Genomic DNA, 24,668 nt, shown 5'->3' with positions numbered 1-24,668 from the left:
GTAAGGCTTTCAGTCAGCAGCAGACTATTGGAAGTTAAGTTTTGAGAAAGTCAAAAGTTACACTTGGATTTTCAACAGAGGTGGGTGGGGAGGAGGAGTCAGTTCCCCTAACCCCTCTGTTGTGTTGTTCAAGCGTTACCTGTAGTGTAAACTTTCTAGCCAGATTTCAGTTGCATTGCCCCTGAACTTCCTAATGGCCAGTCATTATGGGATATATGTGTTTGCCAATACCCCACGCAGTACCTGGATTAATCAGTTAGGAAAAGTAGAGTAGTGTATCCCACTCCCCTGAGAGATTGGAGAGTGGACCTGTGGGTGAACAGCTTCACAATGGTGCCCCAATGACCTTTGTCTTCCCTTAGGCTGCACATTTAATCTCAGTCTGACCCACACCTTGCAGGACACCCTGCAAGTCCTCCCAGAACAAATGTTGATATGTAGCTTTGTGAGATACTGCCACAAGGTTGTTTCTTGTGTGCCTCCCTACCACCTCCCTTCCGATTTGGGGTATAGCTATCAAATGGCTCTTCTGCAACCTGAGTTCTTACCTCCCTCAGTAAGACCTCCCAGACTGGGGACACCGATGCTGGTTTTGCTGTTTTAATAAATTGTATGTGAACCATTTGGTCTTGTCTCCTTTTTATCTGTATGGCAGTGTGGAGAACCAACTTGACAGCTGTAATAGGACTTCTAGCCCTTCTAGCCGTCGTGCTGTTGCTTAGGGAAGACAGCTTAACTTCATTCATATTGTGACAGTTAAATGTGATAATGTATTTAGACCATTCAGCATAGTTCTCTGTGGTGATCAAAATCTAGATTCCTCATCCTTGGTTGCAGGCCATAACCAAGGCTGGTTACAGGGACACTGTGGAACGCCACATGCTCCATAACCAGGGCCTGGTTACAGGGCCGTAACCAATGGAATCATGACCACATAACAAACCCTTATTGGCTGAGGTAAAGTTACCACAGAGGTAACCTCAGTCTCACCCCAGGTTACCATAGAAGTAACCTAAGGCTCACCCCATTGGGTATACAGAAGTAAAGTTACTATAGAGGTAACCTTAGTACCAAGAACACATAACATACCTACCATAGTAATTGCTGTGTTACAGCCTATAACTTAATCATGTGTGTAAAAAGAAAAAAACACTTTATGTAACAAAGTTATATAACAAAAGGATATATATTAGAAGCTTGGACAATAAAGATTGCCTTTGGCTGTTTGCCTCTGGCCATTCACCTTCCCTCGAGAGTGGTGTCTTATTTGCAACTCTTCAATTCTTAACAAATAGTAAATTCTCAAATGTTAACTATTATTTATAGTTATTAGTAAATAATATAAACAATGTAAAACTTAGAATAATCTACTCTTCAAGGACTATTTCGAGGACTGATAATCTAGTTTCTTCTATGACTGAGGATACAAAAGCCAGAGCTAGAATTTTTTCAATGAATCACTACTTTTGGAATTCCTGAAAAATGGCTTTTACACTGGAGTGTTAGTATTTGTGGTTTTGTTGATTTCTTTTTTTTAATTAGAAGTATCTATAGCTTTTTCAAATACAAATTTTTTTTTTTTTTTAATGAAAAATGCTGGCTTTCAATTTAATTGCATCAGTAGGTGCTCTAAGTACACTTTGGCTTCTGGAACACATTAGATGTGAAACTTATAAAGCCATAATGGAAAGTTTTGATGAACAGCGCCCAGAACATAGTGGGGATATTTTTCCCCCCAGTTATGAGGGGTATTTTATATCTATATATGAGTATACTTATACCCACACAGAGTAAATGTATATGTAACTGGATATGTTTACATTTTTTTAAGAAGTCCATGTTTTGGGGGTATTGAAATACAAATGAAATCATGGTTGGCATAGATGTGGAGAAGGGAGAGGTAGGACATTTTCCCATCTATAAGTTTAAATAAGGACTTCTCTTTAATTTGGTGTTCAGCAATTACAGATAATGTTTATTCACTCAACAGACATTTATTGAAGCTTGCTGGATACTGTCTAGATATGCATCTTTGTGTTTTATGTTCCCCTGAGACAGTCTTTTTTTTTTTTTTTTTTTTAATGCTTATCATCTAGGCTATTCATAGTGCTTTCACTCTGATAATGTTCTAGTTTATTCAATGAAGTGTAATGGTCACACTTGTGTATAAAACAATTCTTGATGTGGCACAGTTTATCTTTTCATGTTCTGTTTCTTAATATTTCATCATACCTACAGCAGACCTACTGTGGCCAAATATATATAAAATAGGTCCGTTTTCATAGAGTTCTGTTCATGGGTGTATTTATACTCGTGCATGTGTGTTTAAGATAGATATTAATGTTTTTTTGTTGTCGTTTTCAGAGAGAGAAACATTGTCTTGTTGTTCTACTTATGCATTCATTGGTTGGTTCGTATATGTGCCCTAACTGGGAATTGAACCTGCAACCTTGGGATGTTGGGACAACTGTAACCAACTGAGCTACCTGGCAAGGTAAATATTGTTGATTATTCCTCAAAGGTATGAATTTACGTTATTTTTTGCTTTGTAATTTTTGTAATAAGGCTGACTTAGAAATAAAGGAAGCTGCCGGATTGACAATTTTTCAATTAAAATACATTCTGCATGGATATAAAATATTTTTAAATGGAAAAACTATTTTATAAATCTTAACCTTAGTGAGGTCTACATGAAATTTTTATGAAATTTTTTTCATGAAAATCTATATATATTGTTAGATTTATAGTAGATTTAGATTCAATTTATAGCAGCTCTTCACTTCCTTTTTTTCCCCCTGCTTCACAAATTAATTTGAATTCTGCAGGCTACAACTTACTGTTCACAACTTCTTATATTTTGGACTTTTAGTGACTTGCTTTATTTCTAGTTTTCTCACAGGAAGCAAGAATAATAATATACAAGATTAAAATCCAGAAAGATATAAATCCAGAAACTGTCAGATCTAAAGATAGACTTTGTACTTCCAAGATGCAAGATTTTTAACTTAAAAATTCAAAGATTTTGCCCTGGCTGGTGTAGCTCAGTGGATTGAGTGCGGGCTGTGAACCAAAGGGTCGCCGGTTCGATTCCCAGTAAGGGCACATGCCTGGGTTGCAGGCCAGGTCCCCAGTATGGGGTGCACGAGAGGCAACCACACATTGATAGCTCTCTCCCTCTCTTTCTCCGTCTCTTCCCCTCTCTCTAAAAATGAATAAATAAATCTTAAAAAAATAAATAAAAATTCAAAGATTTTTAATGAGGACACTCAGAAAAGCACCATGGATTCTCTCTTAGAATTAGTAGTATGTGTAGTATGCCTCTGAATTTCCAGTTTGGGGCCATAGCTCTTTATCAGTGTCAACTCAAAAGAGATGCTTGCCTCCCACTGAGTGCCACTATATCTTATTAGCATCAGCATGTTCAGTGAGCTGTAAAACTTATAGCCAGATGGGGGGTGGTTAGTGGAGCCAAACTTTGTGTATCATTTAGGTTTGACTAATTTACATACAGCTCGTCATAGCAAAGATGTTCCTGGGAGAATTTCCCACAACACAATATAAGAAGCCAATGTTTTGATGGTTTGATGGTGCCTGCTGCCATTACTGGGCTGCTTGTGGATCTCTTCACCACTTTACAAGAGAACTTGGACTGTTGGATCCAGCCCAGAGGATAGAGCATTAAACCTAAAGGCAACCAGTGGGCAGTTATTCATGACCTGCATTTTAAAGTGCTCAGGGTTTTTTTTTTGTTTTTTTTTTTAACCCCCACTGGAAATGAATGTGGCAATGTATAATTCGAAAAGTCTATATTCTCATTGATTTATTTCTGCCAATTTGTTAAAAGTGGGGAATTGAAGTTTCAGACTTTTGGACTCTCTGAATTGCTGGTCTCTCCCTTGTTTATATTTTCACTTGTATTTTGATACTATGTTAGGTGCATATGTTTATAATTGTTAATATTTTCTTAGTGGCTTGACCCTTGTACGGCTATAAAATGTCCCTCTTTATTAACATTTTTTTGTTTTCTATTTTGTCTGATAATTAATAGTGTTCTCTACCTTTTTTTGTGGCTTAAGTTTGCATATCCTTTTATTTTCAGTCTGTTTGTATCTTTAGATCTAAAGTGTATCTATTGAGGCCCTGGTTGGTGTGGCTCAGTGGATTGGGTGTCAGCCTGCGAACCAAAAGGTCACTGGTTTGATTCCTAGTTAGAGCCTAGGTTGTGGGCCAAGTCTCCAGTTGGGGGCATCTGAGAGGCAACCCATCGATGTTTCTCTCACACATCAATATTTCTCTCCCTCTCTTTCTCCTTACCTTCTCCTCTCTCCCAAAGTAAATAAATAAAATCTTAAAATTAAGTGTGTCTACTGGAAAGAGCATATAGTTAGCTTTTTAAAATCTAGTGTGACATTCACTATCTTTTGGGTTGTTTAATCCATTCACATTTAAAGTTGTAAATTGCATAGTTGTATTTATATCTGCTATTAGCACTTTTTGTTTTCTGCTTCTTATGTATTTGTGCTTTCCTTACTGGGTTTTTTGTTTTAACCCAAAACTCATGAGGTACTTCTCATTTTATCAACAGATGATAATTGTAGTGCTTGTTGTAATTCAGATATAAGGGGGAGAAAACCTATTTGTTGACCTACTTTGTTTGGCATAGTGGCTGATAACTTCTATATTTGAAAAAATTTTTAAATTACAGTTGACATTATTATATTAGTTTAAGGTGTACACCCCAGTGATTAGACATTACATGACAATATATTTTGCATTTAAAATCTGATTTATTATACCTGTGGTTTTTAACCACACTTAAAGACTTTCACTGGTGCAGGTTGGAGAATTGAGGGATGTGGGGCCCAGTGAGGTTATTTGTTGTGTTTTTTGAATACTGGAAACCCTAGAATCTGTGTGTATATGTGCACACCCACATGTCTGAGTGACTTAACAGAGATGAGTTTATACTGAGAATAAAGGAAAGGGAAATAGGACTTTAAATGTAGGGGTTTGATAGGAGGAAGGTCAGCTTGGTCACTGTAAATGCAGATTACAAGGATATATGTTTTATAGTTTTGGTGGTGGGGGGGTCAGTCTGTTGGCTTAAACTATTTTTTTTTCCTCCAGAAAACTTGAGCTACTCCTGTGCGGAGGAGATTCATAAGTTCAGCCACAGCTGGGGGTTTGTCAGGTGCGTGTCACTGTTGTCACAGGTGAGTGGTGATGAGGGGGTAGGCAGGGTGGAAATTTGGGGCAAAATAGTTTATTTTTCTGAAAGAAATTAAAATAATAGACTGGAAATCTGTCCCTGGTAATCGCCATTCGTCACAAAAGCTCTGAAATACATTATATCCAAAAGTAGGGACTCTGTCTCCAAATGCAGTCACAGTTGGGATTAGGGCTTCAATCATGAATTTTTGGGGGACTCAGTTCAGTTTATAAGAGATTCTCACCCCAAAATTCACATATGGAGGAATTTATTAGGCATCAATAACTCTTTTAAGTGCTTTTTATTTTGAGTTACACTTATTTCTATCTGGTCAATCAGTTATCTTGTTAAGGAGCTTTCCTAGGAAAAGGCAGGTAAGGAGTCCATAAATTTTTCTCATTGGCACCTGTTTTTAATTTTAAAAAGTAGATGCCTTCATCCTTGTTTTTCCTCGAGTTAGTGAATAAATTACAACTCATTGTGCCATCCAACTTTGTCGTAATTCACATGTATATACATATGAAAGTTGGTCTTTGTTATTCTTGCCTGTTTTGCATATTCACGTACCTTTCAGAATCAGCTTATAAATTTCCACCAAAGTAAATCTCTTGAGATTTTTACTTGGATTGCATTGAATCTATAGATAAGTTTTAAGATAATTGATATTCTTATTTGTCTTTAAATACTTAAATGTCATATCTTGACACTTAAGTCTTTGTTAATTCTAATCAGAGGTCTTACACATTTATGCTTTATAAGCATTTGTTTTATAATATTGAAAATGGTATTTTTCCTAAAAACTGCTGGCATTTTTTATATATATTGATCTTGTTCTCAGGGATTTTAATAAGTTATAACTTTATAGTCTAAAACAGTCATTTTCAACTGGTATGCCACAATAGGCACACTGGTATGTCACAAGAATTTTTAAAACATGCGGTACCCAGTTACATATTTAGTCAGGGGCACTGACCTCTTTTCCCTTAGATAGTCAAATAAAAAAGTGACGACAATTAACACAACAATAGTCCTGTGTGAACGAATCAAAATCATACCTATTGTTTGTCAGATAGTCAAGAAATGGTTTTGGTGTGCAGTGAATTTTAGTAGTTTACATGTGCCATGAGATGAAAAAAAAGGTTGAGAATCAGTGGTCTCAAAGGTCTAAAGAATTTGGATTTTCTACATTACTTCTTTGACTAGTCAGCTTTGTGTTTTCCTACTTAGCTCTTCCTTTCTTGGCTGTCTGGTACAATGATGGGATAGTGGCATCTTTGTGTTATTGGCATCTAAAATTTTGAAGCTACCATTTATCATAGTTGAAAATTTTTCTATTTTTGGTTTGGTACAATTGTTTTAATGAATGGGTATTGAATTTCATCAAAATCTCTTCCATCTCTTGAAAGAATAATGGTTTTGAAAAAGTTATTGTCATGTAATTTGATTAATTTTCAAAGGGCAAACCTTGTATTCCTAAAACAAGCCTAATTTCATCATGATGTTATCCTTTCATATTTCCCCCCATTTGGATTGCTGTCATTTTATTTAGGATTTTTTCATCTATCTCACTGTTAGACATTGGCTTTTTGATTTTCCTTCTTTTCAGCTTCTTTGTACACTCAGTAAATGTGCTATGAAGTATCCCCTCTTTTGTTTTTAAAAGAGGTTGAGTTATTTCTTCATTGAAGCCATATGGGTCTGGCATTTTCTTTGTGAAAAGATACTAAATTACTTTGTTTTTTTAAAGATTTTATTTATTTTTAGAGAGGGGGAGGGAGGGAGAAAGAGAGGGAGAGAAAAATCAATATGTGGTTGCCTCTCATGCGGCCCCAACTGGGGACCTGGCCCACAACCCAGGCATGTGCCCTGGCTGGGAACCAAACCTGCTCAATTCTCTGAGCCACACCAGCCAGGGCTAAATTTCTTTAAAGAGATAATGTATTATGTCAGTCCTGGTTAGGTGTGTTTTTCAAGGAATTTATTTCCACCTAAATTTTATTTTATTTTTTATCTTTTCTTGTTTTTTCCACCTAAAGTTTAAATGTATTAGAGGAAATTACTTAAAATAAATAATTATCATTTTAGCATCTGTAGGACCTAGTGCTAGCCTCCTTTCTTAATACCATATTGGCTTCTTTTTCTATGATCAGTGTTGTCAGAGCAGAGGTTTAATGATTTATATATGTATTTTTAAAGAATCAACTTGGCTTGTTGAATCTCTGTATTTTTGTCATTATTTTATCTCACTGTATTTTCTATGGTTTACCTAAAATTCTCACTTCTTGTGATGTGGAGATTATTTCCCAGTTTATTTGTTTTTTCAATAAGTCTGTTTAATCCTGTAAATTGTCTTCAGGTCATATGTGAACATAGGGATGGTAGGTCCTTAATCCAATAGGCCTAGTGATGTTTTAAGTAGAGGGAGAGACACCAGAGATCTCTGCGCTCAAGGAGAATGTGCAATCTTTATTTCTCAATTATTTTGCAATTTTCTAGTTAACTTTTTTCTATAACTTCTAGGTTAATTTCTCTGTGAATTAATTTGAATAATTTTAACCCTTCAAAATTTGATACTTGCTTCTGGCCCCGCCATGTGATCAGTACTGGTAAAAATTCATGTGTGTTTGGAAAATACGCATATTCTGAAGTTCTTTATGTGCTATTAATATGTTTAAGTCATGTTTGTTTAAATGTTTTTAAAGATTAATTTTAATTCTCACCTGAGGATATGTTTTTGTTACTGATTTGAGAGGGTGGGGGTAGAGACAGAGACAGAGAGACATTGATCATTTGCTTCCTATATGCCCCCCTACTGGGAATCAAACCCGTGACCTTTTGGTGTATAGAACAATGCTCCAACCAACTGAGCCGCGTGGTCAGGGCTTTTTTATTAATTTAAAGGAGAGAGAAAGTTCCGATTTGTTCCAATTATCTATGCATTCAGTGGTTTATTTTTATATGTGCCCTGACCCTGATCTTGGCATATGTGGATGGTGCCCTAATCTACTAAGCTACCTGGCCAGGGCCTAAGTCAAGTTTGTTTAATGTTATTTTAACACGTCTTTCCCCTATCATTTACTATGGTTATGGATTTGTCAGTTGTTAGGCTTGGTAAGAGTGTAACTTATTTCAGCCTTTTTGTAAGGCACTTCTTTTAGTGTTTATGAAAATGACTTCAGTGCCCTTTGACACATTGATTTTACTTCTAGGAAATTCCAAAACATTTAGCAGAAACATAAAAGCATAAATATAAGAATGCTTGGTGTGAAAGTTTGTAAGTACAAAAACCAAATACACACATACCTCAGAGATACAGTGGGTTCAGTTCTAGACCACTGTAATAAAGTGAGTATATTGTTACACCAGTGAGGGGAGTTGCAATCTTTTTGTTTTGCTGGTGGAGCCTCTTGCCTTCAATTTGTAAAGCACTAAAGCAAAGCATAATAAATGTACCAGGTATGCCAGGTAGGTATAGTGATGAAAATCAGGCAAAGTGTAGACAGTATGTTTGGTTGGATTCCATTTGTTTAACAGATGATGTTTTATTTATCTATTAGTTTTTTTTATGTATAGAAATTTTCAGAAAGAAGATGTTAATAGTTGATATACCCATAGGGAGTATGGACACAAGAGATAGACGGTAGTATTTTAAATCTTTTTAATAGTGAACATGGATTACTTAGAATAAAGAGCTACTTACAATAAATGTAGAAAGCAATCACCACGTAAGCATAACAAAGAAAATCTTAACTGTATTGTGTAGAAGGAATTCCTGTTAAACATCCTAGAAATAGTATTGATATTTTCCTGATGTATTGTTTCATCCTCCTTTACTATTGCACTTTACCAAATTAAAGATGAGGATTTGTCTAGTCTGAGGTGTTAGGAATTATGATAGAAACATTCAACATTGGTGTTAAGGTAAACCAGTTTTTTAAGAAATTCTGTCCAGGCAAAACAGCTTTATAATAAAAGGTCTTTATTTCCTACAGATACCCTCTCATTCAAAAAAACTGACTTTTAATACACTTCTACTACATCAAATCAACAATGAATTGGAATGCAAAACCAGAGAGTATCACCGTACCACCGTTGTATCCTAAAAACCAGTCATCTTTTTTGGAGACGACTTTAATAAACACACCATCTCAAGGTTCTTTAAACTCTCCTGGAAATAACCAACCAGCATGCATGTTTCTTAGTAATTCAAACCCAGTTTCACAGCCACTGCACAACATCAGAAATTACAGAACTCCTCAACAAATCTCAGTATCCGATATGCATAGTGGGACAATTGTGGCCTCACAGAGTTCAGTAGAAAGAATAACATATGCAAATGTGAAAGGACCTACACAACTAAATCACAGTTTGCAAATGTCTTCAGGAGTTGCACAAAATACATGGATTGACTCACCAATGAGGACTTCTGTGTTTCCTCATACAGGAGCAACTGTGTCGCAACAAACTGGGTTCAGAACTAATATACCCAATGTAAATGCACTACAGAATCAATTTGTAACATCAGATACCTATTCTATGCAAGTACAGATGATCCCTTCTAATTCTGTAAGAGTTCCTGCAACTTACCAAGGAAACCAGAGACTTAACTCATCTTTATTAGAGCGACAGGGTAACTGGACACAACAGTATACAGCCAGTGGACTACCTTATCCAGATTACAGACCACTTCCAAGGCAATACAGTTATCCATCACGAAGCTTTTTGCAAAACCCTACTCTTCAGAAACAAAATCTTATGCCATCTACATCATTACAAATAAAGAATAGTCTTCCTCCACATTCTGCACTGAATTTACACTCAAAGCAGCCTGCAACTCTTCAGTCCTATCAATATGCAGTTACTCAGATTGACAAAAGACCTCCTCCTCCTCCTTATGACTATAGATATACAAGTCAGCCTTTGCAAAATACTCAGCATGTTATTAAACACTCCTCTATAGATGTTCCTCAGAGTCAAGAAGCACATTTACCTGAAATAAGGAAAGCCTTTTGCAGAGGCTTTCAACAGCAAAACATCAGTGAAAATGTCAGCACGGTTGGAAATTTCTATAACTTGAAAGTAAATACTAATGTCAGTCAGCCTTTTAATGACCCCATTAGATTTTCTGTGGATGGCGTTCAGATTCTTGCTCAAAATAATCAAGAAGAAAGAGTAGATTCTTGCAATCTAACATCAAATCCAGTACTGGACACAAGTGCCACAAAAGAAAGGTTAGTGAGGGATATTAAAACATTGGTAGAAATGAAGAAGAAATTTTCTGAACTGGCAAGGAAAGTTAAAATTGATAAAAATGTTTTGATGGCAGCAGGTTGTATTAAAGCAACTAATAACTCTTGTAGTGAATCAGCTCAAAATTCTGAACTTTCTCTAAAACAAACAGCCAAAATCCAGTCTGGACAACAGGTAACTCTATTCACTCCAGAGACTGCAGAGGATAAACAACCAACAATAGTAGAAACTGCAGAAGAAACAAATAGAACACACAGTACTTTGGACACCAATTGCAGAAATTTTAACCAGGTCAATTCCATTTTAATAAATTCTGTGAGTTCAGAAAAGGTGCCAGTGCCAGATCAGTTAAATGATTTGAAAGTTACAACTTATTTAAAGACATCAACTGTTGAGACATTAAATAACACCCAGATTTCATCAGGAAATGTAGTCAATGTTGAGGAAAATGTACAAACAAATACTGAAACAACTTCTGTTCCTCAGTCTATGGCCTTTGAGGAATATGCCTCAAAATATCTAAATAAAAATAGGCTACTTCTCAATCTCCTTGCACATGGAGATAAAATTGGGAAGAAGTTAGTAAAAGATGGTTGTGAAACTATTCAGGATTCAAAACCATACAGTTTTGAAATGAATCCCAATACCCAAATCACTGGTAACCATCTGAACTTGAAAACCATGGAAATTCCAAGTACTTGCAACATAACTGCCAAGATTTCAGACAATTCCTTTTGCTTTGAGCATAAATCCTCAACAAATGGACTAACTTCGAAAAGTGACAGTCACTGTTCTGTGGAATTGCTAGCAACATGTCTTTCTCTGTGGAAAAAGCAACCTTTAGAACCTACAGAATATAAACAGTGTCATGAGTCAGCAACAAACAGAACATCAGTTGGAATTTCAAAGCCTGTAGAAATCTGTGATAAGAGTCCATTTTCAGTTGTGGGAAATTCTCAGAATAAGATAGTAAACTGCTCACAAGTAACAACTCTGCCAATGGTAGTGCAGAATTATGAGTCTTCAGGTGCAACTATTACAAAGGGAACAGAACTTCAGATTGCTGTAGTGTCCCCTTTAATTCTTTCAGATGTCAAAACATTGCCTGTCAAAGGAATAACGTCTGAAGCTTTATCTGAAACACTGTATCCAGTTATTAAAGAAGGCAGTGTTTGTAGCTTACAGAATCAGTTGGCAGAAAATATAAAAATTACCTCTGCTTTGAAAGTTAATGAACCAGTTGCAAGTACATCATCAACCAACACTATAAATTTCCCACTAATTCAGAAGGAAAAGCAAAGTGAGTCAACTGATGGTAATTCAGAAGGTACAGCTAATACCAGTCAAGGAAAGCGTATCATATCGGAACCAGATATTCACTGTCCTGTGAGTGATCTGCAAGCCTTGTCTAAATCAAGGAACAGTGATACTGTGAGTAGTGATTTGTTACAGATTGATAATATATGTTCTCTTGTTGAAGGCGATACATCTTATAATTCCCAAATAGCAAAGATATTCAACTCACCTGTGAAAAAGGTTGAGCCACAGAAATGTCTATTCAATCTCCAAGTGATCAGTAGTAGACAACAAAAAGAACCATTAGAAAACATCACTGAAAAGGACTTTGATTTTCAAAAAGATAATTTCGTACAGTGCATGGATATTTCGCATAAAATACCTGATCAGTCAAAGTCACTGCAACCTCCGGAATCATCATTTTTGAAGAATGTTGAAGCAAATAGTGAAAAAGAGGAAGTTGATTTGGAGCATGTCACTAAAGAAATCACAGCTATAGATACGTGTCCATCAGCTGCTATTCAGCAGGAGAGTAACACTCAGGAAATTGATGTGTCCTGTAATTACACTGCTCAGGGTCCTGCAAGAAATGAGATTCTCAATGATAAGACATCCAGTTTATATCCACATGATCAGCTATCAGAACTTCTAAAAGAGTTTCCCTATGGAATTGAAGCAGTGATCACATGTGAAGGTCATATGGCACAAAAAATAACAGACCAAATCTCAAAAGATCAGTCTTGTGATAAAACCAGCTGTGACTCCAAAGACTCACCAGACCAAATTAAAATTACAATATTAAACTCAGAGCAGATGAGAGAATTATTTCCTGAACAGCATGATCGATCCCATGAGAAAGACACATTGACAGAATCTCAAAAAGAAGATCTGGTCACAAAAGAAAGCAGCCAGTGTGCTGCACAAGTACCTACAGGTGGAGAAAGTTGTAATTCTGTAATGGATTCAAGGAAAGATGATGTCCGTTGCTGTGCATTGGGATGGCTTGCTATGGAATATGAAGGAGTACCCCAGTGCCAGTGTAATTCCATCAAGAACTCAACTTCAAAGGCGGAAGAAGGGAAAGATCAGTGTTCTTTGGAGACCAACAGTTGTAAGCAAGAAGAGTGTACTTCTGATAGAGATGTTCCTATAGGATTTAATAGTCCTCCAAATACTGCTCCGACTTTTCCAGATGGGAAAAACCAGTTTCCTGAAATAGAACAAAGCAATAATATAAAAGAGACCTTCGAAACAAAATACAGCTCACTAAGGACACAACAAGAATTACCCAGTCAACCATTATGTAAAGGTGATAAAAAACTGGATTCCTTGCAATGTCACAAAAGGAAAGAAAAACTGAAATTTCATGAGGTAACTTTTCATTCTAGTAATAAAGTAAAGTTTTCTCAAGAGAGTTTGCAGAGGAAGCTCACAGCACAAAACTCACATCCACTAAAAGCTAAGACAGGTTTCTTGACAAATACAAATAAAGATCTGCATAAGAAGAGTGGTTCTCTGGTACAGCCAGTGTTGCCAGAAAAGAGACAATTGAAAGCCAGTGACTCTGAACTCAAAGTTGCAGCAAAAAGGAAGTTAGGTGAAGGGAGCATACTTGATTCAGATATTAAAAGGATGAAATACAATAAAGAAGAGCAGAATAAAAATGGAGGTAGTATATTTAAAATAAGTAATTTTCTGTCAAACCGAGATGAAAAAGTCAAAGTTAAAGAAAAGATAATACCAAATGTTAAGTCCTCAGGCTCTAAGTATAGTTCATCTAAAAGTAATAGAGTTTTATCAGAGTATTTACAAAGGCAGAAGCATAAAGAAACAATGGGTATGAAAACATCAAAGAAAACCTGTGGGAAAAATATACCATGTGATTCTCAATACATGAAGGCCAGTAAAGTTTCTATACAAGTAGGAAGTTGTGGGAAATCAAACGAGAGACACAGCAGTGTACAGACCTCTAAAGAATCAGATATTTGTACAAGCCATGACAAAAGCATCAAAACCCACCATCCGGAGGGATCTAAAACAAACCTTTCGGAGAATGTTAAAGAAACAGTTGTTGGAAAGCAACCTGATAAAATACGGATTGATAAAACCAAATTAGACACAAATTCAAACATTGCTAATAATGGACTTGAATTGAGCCAGATGTCACCTCAAGCAAAGGAGCAAAGGAAACAATATCTGAACAGGGTTGCATTTAAATGCACTGAACATGAGAGCATTTGCCTCACAAAATTAGATAGTTTACCCAAGAAGTTGAATAAAGATAAAGAGAAGAGACTGGAAAATAAACCTAGGAGCCCTTTACCTAAGAAAGATACCACCGAAAAACAAAGCTTGCTGGAGTTTAAATTATGTCCAGATGGACTGATTAATAAGAGTACAACCTCCATCGAAGAACAGAAGGATCTGGAGTCTTGTCTTAGGATGGAGCAAGTCCCTGTGCAAGGTCTGGTATGATTTTTTTTTTTTTATAGTATCTATAAAATTGTAAAGCACTAGGTTAGCACCTCTAATGCATTCTGGGTAGTTACAAAAGAATGAATACATTTTTGCTATTTGTGTTTCTCAGTGAATCAATAGTTCAGGGTAATTGTTGTTTTGAGTTTATCTTCCCCTTATTGTAAATTGTACAAAATTTCTATGAATGATGAGGTGTATAAAATTGTAAGTTCTGCCAAATACAAAGGTTTCCTTTTGTACCAAGAATCCTATATTGTGGATAAACATCGCATTACGTTATAAATGTATATGTTATTTAAGAGTCTTGTTGATTCCCCTTTTGAGTTGCAATTTCATAGCCCTGTGAATTTCAGATATGTAATGAGTATTAGTGATCTTTTTATACTATGTATAAGTTTTCACATCTTTGAAGTAGTTGTTGACTGTTAACCCTAAAGTTAAAGTGGTAATTTCCAGTCTGCACATGAAAGGCAGGACCATGGAAACTGTATTGTCCAGTGTTAAGTCACCAAAGCCAGAGTGGCAAACATGACTATTGGTTAGCTTGTTGATAGAATTCTCAGTGTTAATATAGGAGGAAAGGAGAAAATAGTTGACTAGTTATTTGTAGTAATAGGAAACATTTAGGGGCTGTGGATATTACATATAAAACATTGTGCTCAGAGACCCATATGGAAAAACTAAAGGATTTGAATGAAAATATGCTTTTTTTCCTGTGTGTTTTAGACAGTATCTGATAAGGTGCATAAAATTACAGTGTAAATAAAGTACATTTGCTTGGAAGGTGAAGTGATATGTGATTTAAAAAGTATAAAATTTACTTTGTAAAGTATTGGTGCTTTCACTTGGTGCTTTTAACTAGATCCTTAGAATTTGAGACATGGATGTAATGGGAACACTGAAAGTGTATTGGGGCAATGTGAACATTTCCTGTCGTGTGCCTTTATATACCTTAAAATGTGTTGGTGTTCAGCCTAAGTGGGAGGAAAATAATTACATAGTGAAGATGAACTTTTAAAGCAACTTGTTTTTCAAATGTAAGATATAGGCATTTCAAACAGGAGAAAACATTTTTCTGAGCCCTCTTAATATTATGTGAATACATTAATATCATCTAAAATCTATTTTAAGGCTATCTGATTTTCCTTAGTTGTAGTACTAAAAGTGGTGGATAGCATATCTAGAGATCTGAAAATGATTGTTTAAATAGTTACAGGCATAAAAAGCACAAAAGAAGACTGGATAAAAAGTGTACCTGAGGAGAAAAGGATTCCAGAAGTCAACCAAGAAATAGGTAAAATCATCATCAATTTAATTTTGTCTTTACTTCCCTGTTACACTGTTTAATATATAAGCTGGAGTATACTTATGAAGCTATTTTGAAGTCGAATGCCTCAACTCCATCCCCTGCACGTCTCTTTAGTGTGCAGTAGACACTGCACACACAGACACTGCAGTTGGTAGAAAGTGGGTATCGGGCAAGCCTTTCTTTGGCTATGTTACTAACAGATCCAACTCGGCCTCCTCAGCAAATGGAAATGACAGCAAGAAGTTCAAAAGAGACAACAGAAGTGCAGGCATGCCCTCTTGAGTAATCCATATCCAGAAGCTCCCCAGTGATGTCACTGAGGGTGAGGTCATTTCCCTTGCACTGCCCTTTGGGAAGGTCACCAACTCCCTGTTGCTGAAAGGGAGAGAACAGGCCTTCATTTAGATGAACACAAAGGAGGTAGCCAATACCATGATGAACTACTACACTTTGATGATGCCCATGCTTTGCCGCCAGCCCATCTACATCAAGTTCTCCAACCACCAGCTCAAGATGGGACAACTCACCCTACCAGGCACAGGTCCAGGTAGCTGTGCAGGCTGTGAACTTGGTTGAGTCATGGAACCTGGTGCTGGCTGCCCCGGCTGCTCCTGTGGATGTCGGAATGGCGATGGCTGGCCAGAGCCCAGTGATCAGGATCATCCTGGAGAACCTCTTCTGCCCCATTACCCTGGACATGCTTCACCAAATCTTTTCCAAGTATGGCACAGTCCTGAAAATCATCACTTTTACCAAGAGCAACCAGTACCAGGTATTGCTGCAGTATGCCAAAACTGTGAGTGCCAAGCAGGCCAAGCTGTTTCTGGATAGGCAGAACATCTACGTTTGTATACTCCACATCCACTCTTTCAAGCTCACCAGCCTCTGTGTCAAGTACGACAGTGGCAAGATGCGAGACTACACTTGTCCTGACCTGCCTTCCAGCCATCCCTCACTGCACCATACCATGACCATGCCCTTCTGTGTACTTAGTATAATGTCCGATCTTCTGTATGTAGGAGCTGGTATCCTTTCCATCGTTGCCATTCCTCAAGGTGCAGGCCTCTCTGTTCCCAAAGTACAAGGCTCCCTGGAGCCTATGGTCATCATACCCAGTCAGTGGAGCAGGTGCGGGCATTGGCACCTATAGCAGCAACAGCAGGCTGGATCACCTTTCTAAGCCTAGCAGGAGCTGGAAATTCTGTCTTGCTGGTTGGCAACCTCAACCCTAAAAAAAGCCACACCCCAAAGCCTCTTAATTCATTTCAGCACGAATGGCGATGTTCAGCAGGTGAAGATTTTGTTACAGTAATATGTAGAATTCCCTGGTGCAGATGGCAGATGGGAGCCAGGCCAAGCTGGCCATGAGCCACCTCGATGGGCAGAAGCTGTATGGGAAGCTGGTGTATATCACACTGTCCAAGCCCCAGAACATGCAGCTGCCCTGTGAGGGCCAGGAGTACCAGGGCCTCATCAAGGACCGTGGGAGCTCACCCCTGTACTGCTTCAAGAAGCCAGCCTCCATTAACTACCAGAACATATTCCTGCCCTCAGCCTCTTCAACATTCTGTCCTCTATCCAAGGACAACTTCAAGATCCTCTTCTCTGGCAATGCTAAAATTGCCAAAGGATTCAAAGTCCCAGAGAAGGAAAGGACTGCAAGATGTCTCTGATTCAGATGGGTTCAGTGGAGGAGGCCATCCAGGTGCTAATCTTCCTGCACAACCCCAACCTGAGCAAGAACCACCACCCGTGGGTGTCCTTCTCCAAGTCCACCATGTAGGCTCTACCACCAACCAGCCTGATGGACAGTCCCAGCGATAACTTACATCATTTCAGAAAATAACCACTTTAAAAGCAACTGAAATAACTTTAAAAGACCAGAGATTTTATTTTTAAGAGATAAATCAGTTTACCTATTTCTAAAAAAATTAAATCTAATTCACCTTGCTCTTCCTTGGCCCCTTGCCTATGCCTTCTGCATCCTGTGGGATGGGTGTTCCCAAACCTCCACTTGACTTTCTTGTGCCTTAAAACCGATTGCTCTGGCAGGGCCTTCTGTGGTAGCAAATGTGTAGGGGTTTGGGGACTGAGGGGATAGGCCTCCCTTAGGGATCATGTGTCTGTCATGTCAAGAGGCTGCCAGCTGCAGGTTATGGTGCCATCCCAGCCCTCCATTTAATCAAGTGTGTGATTCTCCTCACCCCTGCCTTGAGGTGCCCCTCCTGGGCCCAGACCCCCGAGGGTGTGTACCTGGCACTTCTTCAGCTTAGAGCTTTTGTTTCATCGTAAATCTCTGTATTGTTTTTTGATGGAGTTGCAGACATCTGAGCCTAACAATATTTCCACCTAACCAAATATTCTAATCTTCATTTATGTGCAAAAGAAAAATTTAACCTTTTATATAGCAAGATAAATAAAAATGGCATGAGTGTAATTGAAATTTCCTCCATATATGACCTTATATACTGTACTTTTTATTCCTAACCTGTCCTCTGTCCAGGAAGACAAGGACTCTTAAACTTTCAGGATTTCTTTTTTCCTACAAATTTTGAACCAAAGTTTTTTTTTTTTTTTTGGTCTGCCTCTAATCCTAAGATCTATTAAGGTGGGATAACAACCCTCAAGCCTTAACTGTCTCCTTAACCTTGTGTAGTCCTAAACTTAAGGGGTCCTAAGAGCTTCCCTGTGCACAGACCTTGTACTGGCAGGCCTGGCACCTCTCATTAGGGTCTAGACCCCTGAGCTTGTGTGTCTGGGTAGGGACAAGGGTATAAGTATAATTTTTTTAAAGATTTTATTTATTTTGAGAGAGAGGGAAATGGCGGGTAAGAGAGAGGGAGAGAAAAATCAGTTGGCTGCCTCTCATACGCTCCCAGCCAGGGACCTGGCCTGCAATCCAAGTATGTGCCCTGGGAATCAAGCCAGCAACTTTTTGGTTCACAGGCTGGTGCTCAATCTACTGAGCCACACCAGCCAGGGCTCAATATAATTTTTTTATACCTGTTGTAAGGCATGAGGGGTACCACACAGTTTTTTATGATGACACAGATGTAAATTTTGATAACAGTAATTACAGGCTTAGTACTGTTATGAGCATGGCACAGCCCACTGTCCACCTGATGGTTTATAATGTGTGGAGAACTGAATTAAAGTGATTTTATAACAACTTTGCCTTCTCCACAGGCTTTCTGTTCATGTTGTAGAAGGCAGTTTTGCCATTCTGTACTGGACTTTGAGTAAACTCGGTATCTGTCCTGCAAAAAAAAAAAAAAAGAAAGAAAAAAGAATCTGTATTTGAATGACTGGGAGGAAGACATTCTCCTATTTTCTCTGTTGTGCTCTGGGGAGGGAAGCAGTGATCTGTTTCCTTTTAACAAGAAAATAAATGTCACAGTTAGATGAGGGGAGGCATACTTTTTCTGTGTAGGACTACATAGTAGATAATAGTTTTCACAGATTATAAGGTCTCCTAAATAATCTACTTCTCACATTGTAGTGAGAAAGAGGTCTTAGAATAATGAATGAGAATGGACTATGATGCAGTTAAACTTCATTTTCCAAAACTGACTAGAAAGACTGGTTTTAGTTTGCAGGCCATACTCTGCCAACTGCTAGATTAGTGATTTGCAAGGTAATTTAGTAGTTATTTTAATTTTCTAAGTCAAGTAGGCAGGTGCATTCTCATTTTATCGATGCCAGGTTAGATCATTGGAAGTTATGGCTTAGATACTGAATGGCAGGGGCTTGCACTGGGTTCCCTCTCTGTTGACATTAAGCGTGGAATTCGGTTATTTTAATGATGAGATACTATTGCTTCCGGCGAATGGTTTTTTTGTTGTCGGGGAGGGATTTGGGGTGAGGGCCAGCCATAAAAACCAGGGCTTTTCAATTTAGTTAGTGGAATGAATATAGTTTATTTAGTGTTTTGCATTGAGAATTAGAAGCCAGGGATTGGTAGTTTTTATCTTAGTTTTGGTTAGTTGAATATATCAGGATAAGAGTTTAGAGTCACTTGAAAGTGGAGGAAAACAATTGACCATGAATAGCAAGGAGAAGCACATTTTCCAAAAAATTGCAAATTGAGAAGACAGCTGAAAGCACAAATCCATGTAGAAATGAGTCATAACAGATTGAAGATGCATGTAGGAAAAAACAAGTTGAATCAAATGTGGAGAAATGCACTCTTAAACAGGAAAACTACCAGAAAAATTAGATCTGAGAGTAAAAACAAAAACTTCTAAAGTTGGAACACAGGAAATCAAAAATAAGAGATGGAAATGGGCATGCAGATGTTAGCAAGAAAGGTCCATAGAAACAGGAGACATAAATGTTACTCCAAAGACATACTTATGGCATACTTAGAACCCAAATGTGAAAATGCTCAGAAGGATGCATGTAGAGGTTGACCAAATAGACTCCGAGATAAGCATGGGGTAAACTGACAGGCATGAGAACAGCCACTAACAGGATAAGAAGTCAGTAGTGAAGGTGAGACATCAATATGAGAATTGCAGGGGGGAAAACAAACCAAGGAACAAGCACGATGAGATCTGCAACTCTCAAGACATGTTCTTGCCCATTTTTTCATGCTATGGACAGGGAAGGAATAATTATTTCCTTTTAACAGTCTCATCACAATAAGGTGAGGGGAGACTCAGTTAATACAACTTGTAGAGCTCTGTCAAAGTCTGAAGAGACTTGGAAAAGAGTGGAAGATGAAATACCAAGATGAAGAGAATGTGAATCCGAAGTGAGAAAAGAGCTATTACAGTTATATAAAGAAACATTTTAACCCTGGCTGGTGTGGCTCAGTGGGTTGAGTGCCAGCCTGGGAACCAAAGGATCACTGGTTCAATTCCCAGTCAGGGTACATGCCTGGGTTGCAGGCCAGGTCCCCAGTAGGGGGCACAGGATAGGCAACCACTCATTAATGTTTCTCTCCCTCTCTTTCTTCCTCTCTTCCCCTCTCTAAAAGTAAATAAATAAAATCTTTAAAAATATAATAAAATTTAAAAAAAAACATTTTAAATCAGCATACATCTCAATTTGGGAGCAAAGTTTGCAGTACGGATGAAGCAACTTACAAAACTCAGTCCTGAGTTAAGGTAGAAGAGGAAGTAACAGGATCCAATTGAAAGCAACATAGACACCTCTGTCAGGCATCAGCAATACTGATGTGATAATTTTTTTTTTTTAAACATTACTTTTAGAGTGGGGGAGGCAGAAAGGAGGAGAGAAACATCAATGTTTGCCTCATGCACCCCCACCTGCAGGCCTGGCCTACAACCCAGGCTTTGTGCCCTGATTGGGAATCAAACCAGCAGCCCTTCGGTTTGCAGGCTGGCACTCAATCCACTGAGCCACACCAGCCAGAGCAAGGGGGTAGAATTTGAAACATACAAAAGAGGACAGGATACTTGACTCACCCAGGCAGAAAGGTAAAACAAAACTCATTCAGAAAGTAATGGCTAGAGCAGGAATGAAAGGTGTGGAGATTCTGAATCAGGGAAAGTCAATGAAATAAAGAGGCACATCTAGAAATGCACAGAAGTATGAAAAGCTGGGCCCATCAGAAAAAGGATTAGTGAGACTAATGCAGCACCAAAACAGTCTAATGAAACAAGTACAGGCATGTTGTGAAATACGTAACAAGGCCATAATTTTAAAGTGGTCCATTCACTATTTGGAACTGGCTAGTGTTTATGCTCTTTATATGGTAGTTCAGATTGCTGTTTAGAAGGTCACATAATAGTGATCAAATGATAAAGGAAATTTTTATTGAGCAAGGAAAATAGAGCAGAACAGCCCTTGGCAGTAAAGACAAATGAGACTAGAAAACAGCCCCAAAGGACAGGCAAGATTTACCATGTGTAATTCATAATTTGATTGAAAAAAGCCAGTTTGTCAAACTTTTTAACAACTTGTCCTAATTTTTTATTCCCAGGAATGTTTTTTCTAATTATTTTGATAAACTGTACAATGGTCACAAACATTAAGAGAATAATAAATTAAATAAATGAAATTTCTGTTTCCTTAGATGATAATGATTTGGTTAATTCAAGAAACGCCAAGAGAACCTTCAGTGCAGATGGATTTGAGACACTACATAGCCAAGTAAAGGATTCAAAAGCAATGTTTCAAACCTACAAAAAGATGTACCTGGAGAAGAGGAGCAGAAGTCTTGGTAGCAGTCCTTTAAAATAAGTTAGAGACTTTTTAATTCTTCTGATGGTTCTGGTAATTGCCATGAGAAAATTTTTGTCATTTTTTTGTTCAGAATATTTTGCTGGAAGTACACAGAATTGCTGAAATAAAATTTGTTGGTCAGACTTTGGTTACCATTTAGGTTATGTATATTCTTGAAATTACTTAAAATTACTTGAGAATCTTAATTTGTGGGTAGCAGACAAAGTAGGTATTTGTCAAGGAAACCATAAGGTATTGAATTTCAAAATTATTGAGCCAAGTTTATCATTATTTTAAAAGATTCTTTTATAAATCTTATTTTGAAATGCTAACTATATTTCGAGGGATAACTAGTCTTCAGTTAAGGACTAGTTTACTGTAGCTGTGATTGCAATTATATTTTTGTTTCAAGACTTAGTTTTAAGAAGTGCTCACTGTGAATGTCAAGTGTCTTCCCAAGTATTTTAATACCTAATTGTAAACTTTGTCAAAAACCTTGTTTTATACTTGTTAAACTGAACAGAATTTTGGATAATATTGAAACATTACTTTTCATACTTGAAATAAATGTTTATTTTTAAAAATATACATTTGAAATCAAAATGGATTGGTCTGTGTTTGATTTCCTACTCTCAGGACAAGACACATATTAGAATTGTGTTTTTTACTTTTTTAATTAAATTTATTGAAGTAACATTGATTAACAATAACATAAATTTCAGATGTACAACATCATAATTCAACATCTGTATTGTATGCTCACCTCCCAAAGTGTAGTTTCCTTCACCATGAATTTGACCCTTTTACCCACTTTGCCTTCCCCTCAGGTGAGTACTATTCTATTGTCTGTATCAATGAATTTGGTTTTGTTTCTTTTGTTCGTTTTTCTTTTGTTTTTATATTCCACATTGATTGAAGCCATATGTCCTTTTTTGTCTGGTTTATTTCACTTAACATAATACTCAAGATCCATCTGTGTTGTCACAAATGGCAGTATTTAATCTTTCCTATGGCTGAGAAGTATTCCATTGCATGTGTGTGTCTGTGTCTCACATCTTTCTCCAATCACCCATCCATGGACACTTAGGTTGTTTCCATGTCTTGGGTATTGTAATAATGCTGCAGTGAACATAGGGGTACATAAATGTTTGCAAATTAGTGTCTTCCTATTTTTCAGGTAAAATATCCAGAGGAACAATTGAATTGAATGGTAGTTCTATTTTTAGATCCTGGAGGAACCTCTACTGTTTTGGGTATTTACGATCCCGTCAACAGTGTAGGACACTTCACTTTTCTCTACATTTTCTCCAACACTTGCCATTTCTTGTCTTTCTTATAACCATTCTAACAGGTGTGAGGTGATATGTCATTGTGATTTTGATTTCCCCAATAAGTAATGATGTTTGACATCACTTTTCATATGTTGGCCACCTGAGTGCCTGCCTTTAAAAAATGCCTACTGAGGTACTCTGCCCATTTTAAAAATTGGATTGTGTGTTTTTTATTTGTTGAGTTGTGTGAGTTCTTTCTATATTTTGGATACGTTTTATATATTTTGGAAATACCCTTTGCAGATATCTTCTCCCATTTATATAAGAGGTTGCCTTACTTGTTGGTGGTTTCTCTTACTGTGCAGAAGCTTTTATGTTGTCAATTTATTTTTTCTTTTGTTTTCCTTGCCTTCAGATTTAAGTTCACAAAAACACCTAGACCAATACCCACCAGCTCAGTGCCTACATTTTCTTGCATGTATTTTGTTGTTTCAGGTCTTACTTTCAAGTCATTGATGTACTTTGAGTTAGTTTTTGTGTATAGTGTAAGGTCGTAGTCTATTTTTATTGTTTTGCATGTGGCTGTCCAGGTTCGCAATACTAATTATTAAAGAGACTTTTCTCCATGTTATAGTCTTGGTTTCTTAATCAAAAATTAGTTGTCCATATACGTGTAGGTTGATTTCTGGACTCTTAATTCTCTTCTGTTGATCTGTGTGCCAGTTTTTCTTCCAATACCATACCATTTTGATTGCTATAGCTTTGTAGTATAGTTTTAATTTGAAATTGGGGAATGTGTTACCTCGACTTTTTCTGTTTTCTTAGGATTATATTAACTATTCAGGGAATTTTGTGATTCCATACAAATTCGAAGATTTTCTGTTCTACTTATGTGAAAACTGCTATTGAGGTATTGATGGTGATTGTATTGAATCTGAAGATTGCTGTAGATCAGGGTGTCAAACTCATTTTCATGGGGGGGCCACATCAGCCTCACAGTTGCCTTTGAAGGGCCGAAATAATATTAGGACTATAAATGTAACTACTCCTTAACCATTAAGGAGTTAAAATTACTTTTGGCCCTTTGAAGGCATCTGTGAGGCTGATGTGGCCCCCAGTAAAAGTGAGTTTGACCCCTACTGTAGAGAATAAGGACATTTCAACAATACTAATTTTTCCAATTCGTGAACATAATATCTTCCCATTTCTTTGTGTCTTCAACTTCTTTCAACAATGTCTTTTTTTATCCTCACCCAAGGATATGTTTTTCAGATTTAGAGAGGAAAGGGGAAAGAGAGAAACATCAGTTGGTTGCTTTCTGTATGTGCCCTGATTGGCAATCGAACACGCAACGTTTTTGGTATATCAGTTGATGCTCCAGCCAACTGTACTACCCAGCCAGGGCAACAATGTCTTGCAGTTTTCAGTGTACAGATCCTTTACCACTGTTTTAACTGAATTTATTGACGTTAGATTGGTAAACAAAATTATACAGGTTTCAAGGACACAGTTCCATAATACATTATCTGTATATTGCATTGTGTGTTCACATCCTAAATCTAGTCTCCTTACATCACCATTTATCCCGTTTACCCTCTCTTTCTTGACCCTATCCCCCTTTCTGGTAATCACCATATTATTTGGGTTTTCTCTTTTGCTTAATCCC

The 24,668-nt window shown here is 37.3% G+C and overlaps 1 protein-coding gene and 1 pseudogene across 7 annotated transcripts in view; both read left to right on the top strand.

The window, feature by feature from the left end:
• RESF1 (retroelement silencing factor 1) overlaps nt 1–23,971 on the top strand; it is a 33,715-nt gene extending 9,744 nt beyond the window's left edge. For 2 of the 7 annotated variants that reach the window (XM_053921652.2, XM_053921654.2), the window contains exons 3-7: nt 2,365–2,494; nt 5,128–5,213; nt 9,202–14,219; nt 15,444–15,527; nt 21,583–23,617. In XM_053921652.2, the coding sequence (XP_053777627.1) occupies nt 9,260–14,219; nt 15,444–15,527; nt 21,583–21,749 (5,211 nt within the window). In that variant the 5' untranslated portion in view covers nt 2,365–2,494; nt 5,128–5,213; nt 9,202–9,259 and the 3' untranslated portion in view covers nt 21,750–23,617. Of the gene's footprint in view, nt 1–1,228; nt 1,502–2,364; nt 2,495–5,127; nt 5,214–9,201; nt 14,220–15,443; nt 15,528–21,582 lie in introns of those variants that run through there. The other 5 variants (XM_024575427.4, XM_053921653.2, XM_053921656.2 and 2 more) reach the window with 5 other exon arrangements.
• Nucleotides 15,657–21,568, top strand: LOC112318519 (polypyrimidine tract-binding protein 1-like; annotated as a pseudogene).
• Nucleotides 23,972–24,668: the final 697 nt, after the last annotated feature.

The sequence above is a fragment of the Desmodus rotundus genome, chromosome 3 (assembly GCF_022682495.2).
Source record: "Desmodus rotundus isolate HL8 chromosome 3, HLdesRot8A.1, whole genome shotgun sequence".
Taxonomy (NCBI): domain Eukaryota; kingdom Metazoa; phylum Chordata; class Mammalia; order Chiroptera; family Phyllostomidae; genus Desmodus; species Desmodus rotundus.
Note: the sequence above shows the minus strand (reverse complement) of the source record. Positions and strands in the feature narration are given on the sequence as shown.